This window comes from Dryas octopetala, chromosome 6, assembly GCF_963921425.1.
Source record: "Dryas octopetala chromosome 6, drDryOcto1.1, whole genome shotgun sequence".
In the NCBI taxonomy this organism is placed as follows: domain Eukaryota; kingdom Viridiplantae; phylum Streptophyta; class Magnoliopsida; order Rosales; family Rosaceae; genus Dryas; species Dryas octopetala.
Genome location: NC_141371.1, coordinates 10,665,560 through 10,677,938, shown reverse-complemented (window position 1 = coordinate 10,677,938; position 12,379 = coordinate 10,665,560). Strand labels below are relative to the sequence as shown.

The window sequence follows — 12,379 nt, the reverse complement described above, 5'->3', positions numbered from 1 at the left end:
GTCAGATTTTGTGCCTTTTCCATGACCTCGGTATCCTCTTTCGCGGTTTGAATCGCGATAAGCAACAGCGTTTGCTTCAGGCAATGGTGCTGCTTTAGTACCGACAGGTCGGGCTTGATCATTTCTCATTAATAAGTTGTTGTTCTTTTCAGCGAGCAACAGAGTGGTGATCAATGCCGAGAACTTGGCAAAATTCCTCTCCCTGTATTGTTGCTGCAGGACCAAACAGGAGGCAGGGAAGGTGGAGAAAGTCTTCTCCAATAGGTCAGCTTCGGTGAGCTCCTCCCCACAAAATTTGAGGAGCGACCGGATCTGGCAGATCTCCGAATTATACTCATTCACGGATTTGAAATCCTGGAAACGAATGTTCTGCCAATCATGTCTTGCTTCAGGCAAGAAAATGGTCTTTTGATGGTTAAACCGCTCTTCCAGAGCAACCCAAAGAGCTCGTGGATCCTCTTCAGCGAGGTACTCAACTTGGAGTGCTTCCTCCATATGCTTCCTAATGAAGATCATGGCACTTGCCTTAAGAGATTCTGCGACAACATTGTCTGCATTGATTGTCGATCTCATCTTCTTGGCAGTCAAATGAAGCTTAACATCTTGAGTCCACTTTAGATAGTTTCTTCCGGAAACTTCCAAAGCGACAAAATCAAGCTTGTTGAGATTTGACATTCTTTGGTTGAAAGGAACAAATAATCATAATTAGTGCTTCGGGCAATAATATCGATAAGCAATAAATGAGAACTTCAAGTTCTATAACATGGTATAGACATGTAAAATCTACTGGTTTTATCATGTATGGTGAATTTATGAAGGAAACTTCAGGTTCCTTATACGGCATTATTGAAGCTACAGGTTCAATATTTATGTATGAACTACTGGTTCATTAATTACCTGCAATTTCTACACATATATTCTAGTGCAAAAATTTAGACAAGTAAAATATTCATATACCCAAGTAGAACAGAAAAATATCACAAAATTATTTGAATAAAAGTTTCTGGCATTTAGGATATATATATTAAACGGTTTGCATACTAACAATAAACTATCAGCAGCACAGTGGTTAAGGTGCACTCTTGATACCCAAGAGGTCCTTGGTTCAAACCCCAGGCATGACAAGAATTAACATCTCCTTTTTACAAAGTTTCAGGAGACTCGCCATGTGTCAACGTGGGAGTGGCAGCGACGTGGCGCTGACGTGGCGCCTGCATGGCGCTGATGTGGCAGCGACGTGGCTGCCTGCGTGGCAGCTAGGTGGCTGCCTGCGTGGCAGCAAGGTGGCTGCCTGCGTGGCAGTGGGCCTGCTGGGCTGGGCTGCTCTGCTGGGCTGCGCTGCAGCAAGGCTGGAAGGCAGCGAGGGCTGGCAGCAAGGCTGCTGCTGCTGCTGGGAGGCGCTGGCAGCAAGGTGTTGCGCGAGGAGGAGCTGCTGCTGGCAGCGAGGCAGCAAGGCTGCGCGAGGGCTGCTGCTGGCAGCGCAAGGCAGCGAGGCTGCTGCTGCGGGCAGCGAAGCGCGAGGCAGCAAGGCTGCTGGCCGTGTGCGCGGGGTGGTTTCCGATCACCAAAAAATTATTCCCTTTTTTTATTTTAATCATTCAATCCAAGAAGACATGTAAAATATGTAAACCCAAATAAATCAATCACAAAAATTTAGGGTTCATGCTTCATGGAGGATTTTTCAATCAATCAAAGGTTTTAAAACATAAACATAAAATTGTTTTATAAAACCTACTTGGTTGAAGAACAAATTGAAGGATGATCCTCTTTCGTTTATCGATCCACAATCCACAATCCAAAGAGCTTCTCGTGCTTGATTGATTGAAGAACAGATTGAATGATGATCCTCTTTTGTTTGGCGATCCACAATCCAAAAAGCTTTTCGTGCTGATAACGTGTTGTAAAAGTATGTAGAAATCTAGGGTTTGTGGAAGAGAGGAGGCAGAGAGAATATGATCAGTCTTTCTTATTCATGTTATAAATATCCTTATATAGAAGTAGGGTTTACTAGGTTTTGTATATTTACTAGTATGCCCCTACAACTAATTACATGGATAGCCACATAAAACAATATATTTACAACAAACTCTTCCAAATTTATATTTATGGTGTAATATTGGTGATTGGAAGGTTCTAAAGACTCAGAAAATGATGGAGATACCCTTGCTAATAACAAGCACCTGAACTCTGATTTCTTACTCTAAATTTTGTAAGATTCTCCCCGTGAATCCTTGTTTGATCCTTAAAGTTGAAGAAGGCAATGGTGTCCAAAATGCCTCACGTACATGTGTGAGTATGATTGTACGTTTTTAAACCAGAAACTGAAGATCCCAGCAAATTTCATAGACTAAAAAAGTAAACAATGTTATTTGGCCTTAGATTTTTGTATTTTGGCCACCAGAAATTTTGTATGTATAATTTTTTATTTAACTATTTTCTTCTGTTTGTTTGCTTGAAGCATGTCTTCGTCTACTCTCAGTTCTGAACAAATCTTAACCCTTGAGAGAATTAGAGAAACCATCATTCCCACTCTTCTCCACCAACTCTCCAAAGCCAAAACCTCCCTCCCTGACGAACTCAATGACCGCGAGGACATGGCCACTCAGATCGAAAAGTTACGCAAAGATCTCATTTACATCAGCCACACTTTCACTGGATTTAAGAATTTTGAGAAAAGCGTTAGTGCTCTTGCCGACATTCTCCAACAACCCCAACACAACCTCGAACTTTTCTTCAAAACCCCAGTGCAAACCCAGTTTCTTGACTCGCAAGCTAAGCAATTTCGATCCAAGCTTCGGCTACTCACCCAGATAATCACCAACCTAAAGATCCTAATTCCGTCGCCGCACAAATTGCTGTTGAAAGTGGCCAGTTCTTCGGCGCTCACCAGCTTTCAGTTCGATGCCGACCCACTGCTTGATCAATTGCGTGACTTACATTTAAGTAAGGAGTTTGAAGGAAGCCCCGCTGTTAAAGATTTTCGGGTTCTGTATAACAGTCTTGGTGATACTACAAAGTTATGTTTGTTGTGTTTCGCGGCGTTTTCTGCAAATGAGGTTGTGAAGAAGGGGCCTTTGGTACATTGGTGGGTTGGAGAAGGGTTCGTAAACCCTCCTGTTGATGGTGAAAAGACAGTCGAGTAAGTTGCTGATGGTATATTTGAAGAGTTAACAAAGAAGGGCTGCATTGAAACCGTAAAGAAAAAACGGAGACCGGTCGTGCGGAGTTTTAAAATGCACCCTCTTATTCGTTCGGCAGTGATTGTGATTGCCAAAGAGGTGAAATTCTTAGATTTTGATGTGAAAGGGAACCCCACTGTCAAGTTTTCAAAGTCTTATCGGGCGTGTTTGATGGATGGTTCTTCTCATCTGATATTGGCTAATAAACCCAATTTGGATCCTGATAAAAAACCTTTGGAACCTGAAAAACAAAAACCTTTGGATCCTGAAAAACTGCAGACTATATTCAATGTGAATGAGTCTTATCTGGATCTTTCCAAAGTGGACTGGCCCAAGTTGAGGTATGTGAAGGTTCTTCATCTTGGAAGGTGGCACCGCAGAGTTAAGCATCACATCGAAGTAGTTGACAGTGAATCCTTAACAGGGTTGAAGTATATGAGACATTTGAGGCTTTTCAGCCTACGTGGAGTATCTAGGATTATGGAGCTTCCTGATTCAGTATGCAAGCTTGCGAGTTTGTTGATCTTGGATCTCAGAGCATGCCACAATTTAGAGGTACTTCCAAAGAAAATAGGCTGGCTTAAGAAGCTCACACACTTGGATATGTCTGAGTGTTACTTGTTGGATCGCATGCCTAAGGGGATTGCCTTGCTCTCAGAACTCCTGGTTCTTAAAGGGTTCATAATTGGTGACCATAAGACAGGTAGTTCTTGTACTCTTCAAGAATTGTCAGGGTTGCAGAAGCTGAGGAAATTGACAATCAACACAAGCAGGGAGGATTTTCCCAGAAAAGAAGAGCTAATCGTTCTCCAACAATTTGGAATGCTACGAAAGCTAATAATAGCATGGGGAGGGCTTGATAAGCGTATTCAGCATCAAAGTGTTGCAGCAACAGCAAGCACTGTGAATAATAATGGAGGTAACATAAAACAAGACAGTGCTGCACCAGAGCCACCAACAACATGTGGCATTAAAACCCATAACGGTAAAAAAACATCAAAATCAGTAACCTTCAAGCAAGTGATAAGGTCTCCTACCATGAATCATGAGCATTTCAAGGAACTAGAGAAACTGGACCTCCAGTGCTACCCTCAGATGACAGCACCCAGTTGGTTGATGCCTGGAGTACTTAAGAGCCTAAAGAAACTCTACATTAGAGGAGGACGGCTCCAAAATCTAGATCACGTTCTGGAGAATGTAAAGTGGTCGACAGTTGAGATATTACGTTTGAAGTTTTTGAGTGAATTGAAGTTGGATTGGAATGAAGTCCAGGATTCATTTCCAGAGTTGATTTATTTAGAGAAATTTAGATGCCCTAAGCTCACTTTCTTCCCATGCAATGAGAGTGGAGTTTGGCTGAAGCCTGGAAATTGAACAATGGAATCAGAGCAAGTGGAAGTCTTGGTAATGTTTGATGTATGTTTGTCAATTATTGGCTACTGTTGTGAATTTATTTTTATTTTTTTCCGAGGAAGAAAATTTAGTTATGTTTGATTTATATGATATACAATGTGAGAGAAGTTTGCCTTGTTCAACAAAGCACTACTACAAAAACCTTAATAGACAACAGTGATTCACTAATATCTAATGGGTTAAAAATTGATAAGTACAGAGGTAATATTTAAAGTCTCTCCATAGATATCTCTTTAAAACTGATATCTTTTATGTAATTTTACATCTGATTTTTCATCTCACCTGATATCTTAAAAAATATTGGATATCGTTTTTAAGTTCTTTTGATGCAATAAAACCCCTGATATCTTTAGATATGTTAACGCCAACAAAATCTTAAATTTATAATTAGAGATTGGATTTGGATTAAAAATTGATATAATAAAATAACTAAACGTCGGTAAGTATATTAGAACTGATGTATAATCTATTTTAGATATCACATTTTTATGGTAATTGGATATGAAAAAATAAGTACGTATAACATCAATTTCCATTAAAAAACTGATGTATAGTCTGTTTTGAGATATCAGGTTTTTATGGTATTTGGATGTGAAAAAATAAGCATGACATCAATTTCCATCCAAAAACTTATGTATAAACTATTTTTTCTGTCAGTTTTTAATGGGATTTGGATGTTACAAATGGTTCTTACATCTGAAAATTCATGCACAAAAACTGGTATGAAAGTTGTCCATAACTTAAATATTCCGTTCTCTCATAAAAATTCATTCATTCAACAAAATTCCATCCATCCATAAAAAATTATATCCATTCATTTAACAAATCAATATTTGTTCAAGTATATGTTCCAAAAGCTAGCCATTCATTCAACCAATCAAGTTGCGTAGACACATATAACAAAATACCATCATGGCAGTAATTTACTTAAATTTTCCCTAACATCTGCCCTTGTTCAAAAAACTGCCCACATAAACACAAAATACCACAAGGCAGTTTATCTTCAATTACCTAACTATTCACATGTGCTAGTTCCAAAAGGCAGCTGCCTAGACATAACAAAATACCATCATGGCAGCAATTTACTTACATTTTTCCTAATATATGCCCTTGTTCAAAAAACTGCCCACATAAACAAAAAATATCATAAGGCAGTATATTTTCAATAACCACATGTGCTAACTTGAGCCTTTCCTTTACAAAAAAGATGGCATGGCAGCATATCTTTAATCACCTAACTATCCACAAAATGGCAAAACATGGACTGCACCACAAACGTACCAACGATGTTACATATACTTGGAAGTCACAATTTCTCCCCATTCGACCCGCAACTCCTCAAGTTGTGCTTCATTGTAACTGCATCGCTTGTTCTTCACCCACTGAAAACATACAACCTATATAATAAATGATCAATTCATCCCTGCATATATCGATCATAAATAATAGTTACCCACCAAAAGCATCATATAACATACTCATTTGCAAAAATAAGGAGCTTAAAACTTAAAAAGAATTAATTATTTTTCTGCAAGCACATAGATTGGCAGAAATTCCAAAATATGAAAAGTCAACCGATATCAATTTCTACAATATCGATTTCCTTAACAATTGATAATTAAATTGTGATATCTATTAAAGTTTTTGTAGTAGTGAAGACACTAAAGAAAACACTTTTTTCTTAGGTCTTTCGGTTTAGAAATCTAATGCTGCTCAAAAGTTCAACGTGGATTGTATTTAGGCTATTGAGAAAATGACTATATATGTTGAATATTATCACATAAATCTATAAAATTATAGACAATCGATCTGAAACTCAATTAAAGCCACAATATGTAATGTCATTGCATGCAATAAAAAGAGTAAAGCGACCTGCCCTGTCCTTTTTTCTACTGTGAATATGATAAGGCTGAGATTATTTAGATCTCTTTATTTGTTCAGTTAGCTTCCTTTTTGTTTCTGTAATTTTTTTAAACGCCAATTAACGTATAATTGAATGGTCATTTGCTTTTCTCAAAATTAACATATGCCATCAAGATGAGGGTATTTTAAGATCAACTGTATTTAAAAAAAGAAAAAAAAAAAAAAAAGACAGCATTCTTTGGATTTTTTTGCTTCCAAGAGAATAACAAGATAAGCATTATTTGGATTCTTTGTTGCAGAGACAAAATAAAGATAAAAGAAGAGAAAGAAGAGGGTATAAAGGGACGGAGAGAAGGAGAGAGAGAGAGAGTCAAGATGGAGACAAATTCATTGAGCTAAGTAATGCAAGAATCTGTTTGTGCCACATGGACGACCATAATTATATGGTCGGTATTATTTCGACCACCCTGAACTACTAAATTGATCATTTAATTTTAAAATTTTAACTTTACCCGTAAAACAAAGAATTTCAATTTTGTTCGTCGGGTCATTCGACAATTATGTGATGAACATTGGTGGATTATTCGGTGGATAACCACCAAATAGAAATGAAAAAGATATTCGATAGTTATCTGTCGAAATATTTATATTTATTCGATACTTATCTGTTAAATATTGGTGAATATTTCGGTAGATGACCACCGAATAAATCTGGATGATTTCATTTTATTTTTGCAATAAATAGTAAAATAAAAAAATTAAACAAAATATGTTAAAATAGTCAACTCAACAGATAAGGATGGTCTCCAGCTTCACTCTAATTATATATCGTTTTGGACACAAAATAATTTCAGATTACGCAAAACAATGGACAAGCAGAAAAGGTGATCAGAGCCTCGAACCCATATCACCCAATGGAGGATGACTATGGGCCACTTCAATTGGATCGGGTTAAGCACGGCCTAAATATCTGGGTTGGACTGGCCTAAGCATTTTAAGCCTATTGGCTAAACCCAGGCCCACTCATGGTTGGGTCAACTCGAACCCATAAAAATAATTTTGCTATGATTGGTATTGAATTACCTTGGACCTAAAAGGTTTTCACACCAATGATTTGTTTTGGTCACCCAACCTGTTTTGTCTCGCTATTTTTTCATTTGTCTTTATTGATTATTAGTCATAAAATATTAAATTATACAATGTGACCACAACTACCTCATTCTGTGCTAACTATTTGGTACATTCTGTCTGTATCACATAAATTCTCACATATGCACCTAAATAGTGAGGACGTGATCTAGATTCACTGTACGACAATCTATGATGCTCATCCTATAGCAGAATGTCTAGGGATGGCAACGGGGCGGGTTCGGGGCGGGTTTGCCAATACCATACCCGCCCCGCCGGGTAATAGGGTCCCCATCGGGGGTATTCAGGTCCCCTATTAGTTTAAAAAAAATAAATTTTTTTATTAATAACATATCAAATTAATATAAATATATAATATAATAAATGAAATACATTAAAGTTCATCATATTATATTACAATAACACTAAATTATAAAGATAACACTATTAAATTTTAAAGACATGCAACAAAAATTAAGAAAATAAATTAAAATATAAATATATAATATATATATTTTTATTAAACGGGTATACGGGACGAGGCGGGGACGGGGATAGTATTACCATACTCGCTTAATCAGGGCGGGTCTCCACGGGAATTTTCAGAGGCGGGGAATTTTGCCATCCCTAAGAACGTCCCTATATTGAGATATATATGATGCTCATTATATACATAAATTAAGACGTTCTCGTAAAGAATGTCATCATGTATTGCCGTATAGTATTTGGGTCTGAACCAAGTCTTAACAATCGAATGCTCATGAGAGAAGGACTTATTTGTATCATGACAAGAGTTTTCTAAATTCTATGTTTGTCTAACTATTTGTGGGCCACACCAAACCTAAAAGTTCGCGCATGTTTTAAGTTTACGAGTGTTTGGGAAAGTCTAAAATTGTTTTTTCTCATTAATGACCATTTGGTATAATGGATAGCGCCTAATTTCTTTTTGTCTAAGCAAGTGCTGAGTTCAAATCTAATGAACGATAGTTAATTAATAAAAATAATAATTTTTTCTCGGAAGCAATTTCACATACTAACATAAGCGTTATCACCAAAAGAATATCCAAACAAAAGAATATCCAACTAACTAATTAGTTATTTTTTGTGCCTCCGGCCCTCGGTATGGAATTTCTTTCTTTTTCTTTCCTTTTTTATTTTTTTTATATTTTTTTGTCAACGGCATGAAATATAATTGTATGAGAAAGCCAATGATATAGAAATGGAAAAAAGAGGTATCTGTATAATGTAAGAGATCGATCAATCATCTCCAAGAAAATGGATGATCCTTGACATTCTCTTTACGTACTCTTCTATGCAACGTCCTTGTCCTCGATATTGATGTGCCAAACATTTAGAAGCATAAAATAAATTAAGTGCTCTAAACAGAATAATGAATGAGAAACTAAAGCAGTTCAAAAATCAAGCAAACTTAATTGATATGAAAACCTTGGGCTACAGTAAGGTTCAAAATGTGACTCTTACCAACCATTGGACTGTATGTGCCGGCCAAACATTTCTTAAAACCCCAATCGGTGAATCCTACTCTTATTAAACTTAGCATTTGGAAGTTGTCAGAATGTAAATGTAATATGCCATTCATCTCAGAATGTACTTGGGAAATATGAGGTCCAAGGGCGGATATCTCAAGAAATAGTTGAAGGGTTTTCTTTTTTCTTTTGTTCTTTTTTTTTTCTTTCATGCCGAAAAATATAGAGGGGAAATCGAAGGACACATGAGCGATAAGACTCATCGAGGAGTTCAAGCAATGGAAAGAGTGGAAAAGAAGTTCAAGTTTCACCACTTTAGCCATGAACATCCTTTGGAGCATACCAATTCACCTCCCAAACATAACAAAATTTGTGCAGGGTGCAAGCTCATGATTGTGTCCGGTAAGGACTCCTACTGCTGCACAACCTGCCCATTTTCACTACACCAAGTATGCTACAACATGCCACGAAAAACGCGCCACCCGGCACATCCAAGCCACTATTTGAACCTCCACCATTCACCTCCAAATGCGAAGGGGACCATAAGCTGTCAGGCCTGTGGAAACCCTGTTGCCGGCTTCTACTATGACTGCACGGAATGTGGCCTTTATTACCATAGCTTGTGCTCAACCCTGCCCTTCTCCATTGCAACTTCATCCCACCCTCATGCCTTGAAATTGTCATTTTCGCCACCGTTTGATTTGTGCTGTGATATCTGCAATGAGCCAGGTTATGATGGGTGGCTGTATAGATGTCACATTTGTGAGTTTGACACTCATCTTTTTTGTGCCATTTCTAATCAAACAGTTGTTGAACCTCCCCAAAATCCAATTCCACCAGTACTACTTCCCAACAACACATTTTCTAGGCATCGTACTAAACATTCTTCAGCAATATCTTCTTTGGGGATCAATGTAGCTGAAAATTACAACAATGAAAGCAATGAACTATTGCAGTTGGTAAGACAGAAAGTCTTTAGGGGCAAAATTAAGAGCAATATTGGTGAAGAAAAGGCTGCAAGTGCAGTAACTGGCTGGGATGAGAGATTATATTCTCCAAAACAGAACTTCAATGTGAGAATTAGCCACATTGGACAAGGTGGATCACATCAAACACATGCAGATCACATGACAATCACTTCTTCGAACCCGAAACAACATTTAGTTCCCAAAGATCCACAGACTCCTGTTTCTGAAGACATGACTATGACTCAGAGTTATCAATTCAGTGATGCATATTTTTCGATAGATTTGGCAAAGTCTTACTCACCTTATGGTGTGAAAAATCAAGGAAGGAAAGAAAGTAGTGATCAAGGTCCTGCTCCTGAAGTCCAAGGAAGATTTGGCAACAGGGATACTATTACCCCCAGCAAGGTTTTGAGCAATCCCAAACAAGGGAAACAACCCAGTTTTGTTAATGAACCAGGTATTAATTATTCCAATAAAACTGGACCAGAAAATAAGCTCAGTGAAGCATTCTTGACTAGAGGTGACACTCCTACAAGGAAGGAATTAGGCCAAAAGGACAAGAAGATAAAAGCTTCTCAAATCATGGTGAGGTCGGTTGTTGGGAATCAGAGTACCAAATCAGATACAGTAAGTTGATACCATAACTTCAAAGTCTCAATTGAATTTATATGGTCTGTTTTAATTCTTGTGTATTTGTTTTATTTTTTGTTTCTTCTTGTGAAGAAAACTCCCAATGAGGTCACACAAGTAGTGGTTAAAATAAATGTTCATTATTAATTTTCAAGAATTAAGGCATAAACATATGAATATAGGCTTTACATATGCTCACAGTAGAGAGTCCATTAATTATTATAATGTCATTTTTATGCTGAACCACAGAGTAGTGTAACATGCAGAGCATAAAGCACCATTTTGTTTGTTCCACATTTGCAGGAAAGGTCGAGCCCTTCGTTTTGGCAGAATCTCTGTACATGCTGCAATCCAGGGTATGAAAGGAGTGCCAAAGGTTTTCAGGAGGGAAGTTATTGAAAAGTCTTGAAATTAAACATTAACCATCTGAGTGTGAATTTATATGTGTTTGGAATTGATATCATAATTCCAATAATATCTTGGATAGTTGGCAAGAGCAACATAAGTGGCATTTTGGATTTAGGATTGTGAGATCCATGATTTGATTTCAATCCAATTCAGTTGTCTGTCAATTTTCCAAAGCAGGAATAAATAAAGAAAATCCTATTCTTTCTCATTAACCTTGACGATATATATATATATATATATATATAGTACTGCTACACACCAAATTTGTTCACCAAAATTATATGGTGGTTTTTCATTTATTCAATCCAAATACATCAATTGATAAACAAATCTGGTAATAGATTTGATTAGTCTACCATTATTGGGTTTAACAACCAATAATGAGGCATGAGGATTACAGTAGCAGCATATATAGTACTCATGATGCAGACACCAATAACCAAAAGAGAAGGAAAATGTGGACACAATGATTGTAGCTGTCACATACCATATTGTTATATATTAACATCATAAGTTACCACTCTCACCAATTTTTGACCTACTTTACGATTCCCAAACATTGTAAACAAGTTCATCAGAGTTGTCTTTCCACAGTGCTATGAGCCTCACCATAATGAAGTTGAGGAATTTGCAGGGTTCATTTTTATATACCATTACCAAAGCATTGGTTTATATGTATATATAGATCCAGGACCATCCGGTCCATGGCTCAATGGTGAAGGTAAAGAAATTAGACAAGTAGTGCTTTCAGGCCATCCAATCTAGTCACTTTCCATATCTTTCTGCTGATGTGGCAAGAAGATATACAGCACATAATTAATTTAAAGGCAAAGTAGGACTCATGGCCAAAAAAAAAAAAAAGGCAAAGTATGACGGCAAGAATTAATATAAAAATTATTAGTTGGATGAAACAAATTAATTTCTAATTGACAATATAAACAAAAGCTACTATAATAATGACATGGTACAGTTTATACATCATACTAGCATTACCTTTTGACTTTTGCATCTTCTGGTTTATTCAGGTTAGCACAAAGTACATAACCTGTAGTGAGCTGGCTTGCTTGCTTATTGCATGCATATATATGCATAATTACATCTCTATCATCAATAGCTAGCTGCAACTTCTTACAGAATTATATCTTACAATAAGGGTCTGTGTTCTGTTGGTTTTGTGTGGCTAAATACCAAGCTAATGGATGTGAAAAAGAATCTCACATCAGAAAAGTGACAAAACAATATGTAATATATACATTAGAATCCACTACTAATAGCACAAAGACCTTTTGAGATAAAACCTAAA

General features: G+C 37.0%; 2 protein-coding genes across 2 annotated transcripts; both read left to right on the top strand.

The window, feature by feature from the left end:
* Window positions 1-2,438: 2,438 nt before the first annotated feature.
* On the top strand, window positions 2,439-4,657 carry LOC147282291 (disease resistance RPP13-like protein 4). Its single transcript, XM_086248838.1, has one exon. It carries the CDS (start codon window positions 3,234-3,236, stop codon window positions 4,551-4,553), a length of 1,320 nt encoding a protein of 439 aa, XP_086104964.1. The 5' UTR covers window positions 2,439-3,233; the 3' UTR covers window positions 4,554-4,657.
* A 4,658-nt stretch (window positions 4,658-9,315) lies between these two features.
* On the top strand, window positions 9,316-10,674 carry LOC147282290 (Cysteine/Histidine-rich C1 domain family protein). The gene has a single exon (XM_086248192.1). The coding sequence runs from the start codon at window positions 9,316-9,318 to the stop codon at window positions 10,672-10,674; it is 1,359 nt and encodes a 452-aa protein (XP_086104318.1).
* The last annotated feature ends 1,705 nt before the right edge of the window (window positions 10,675-12,379 follow it).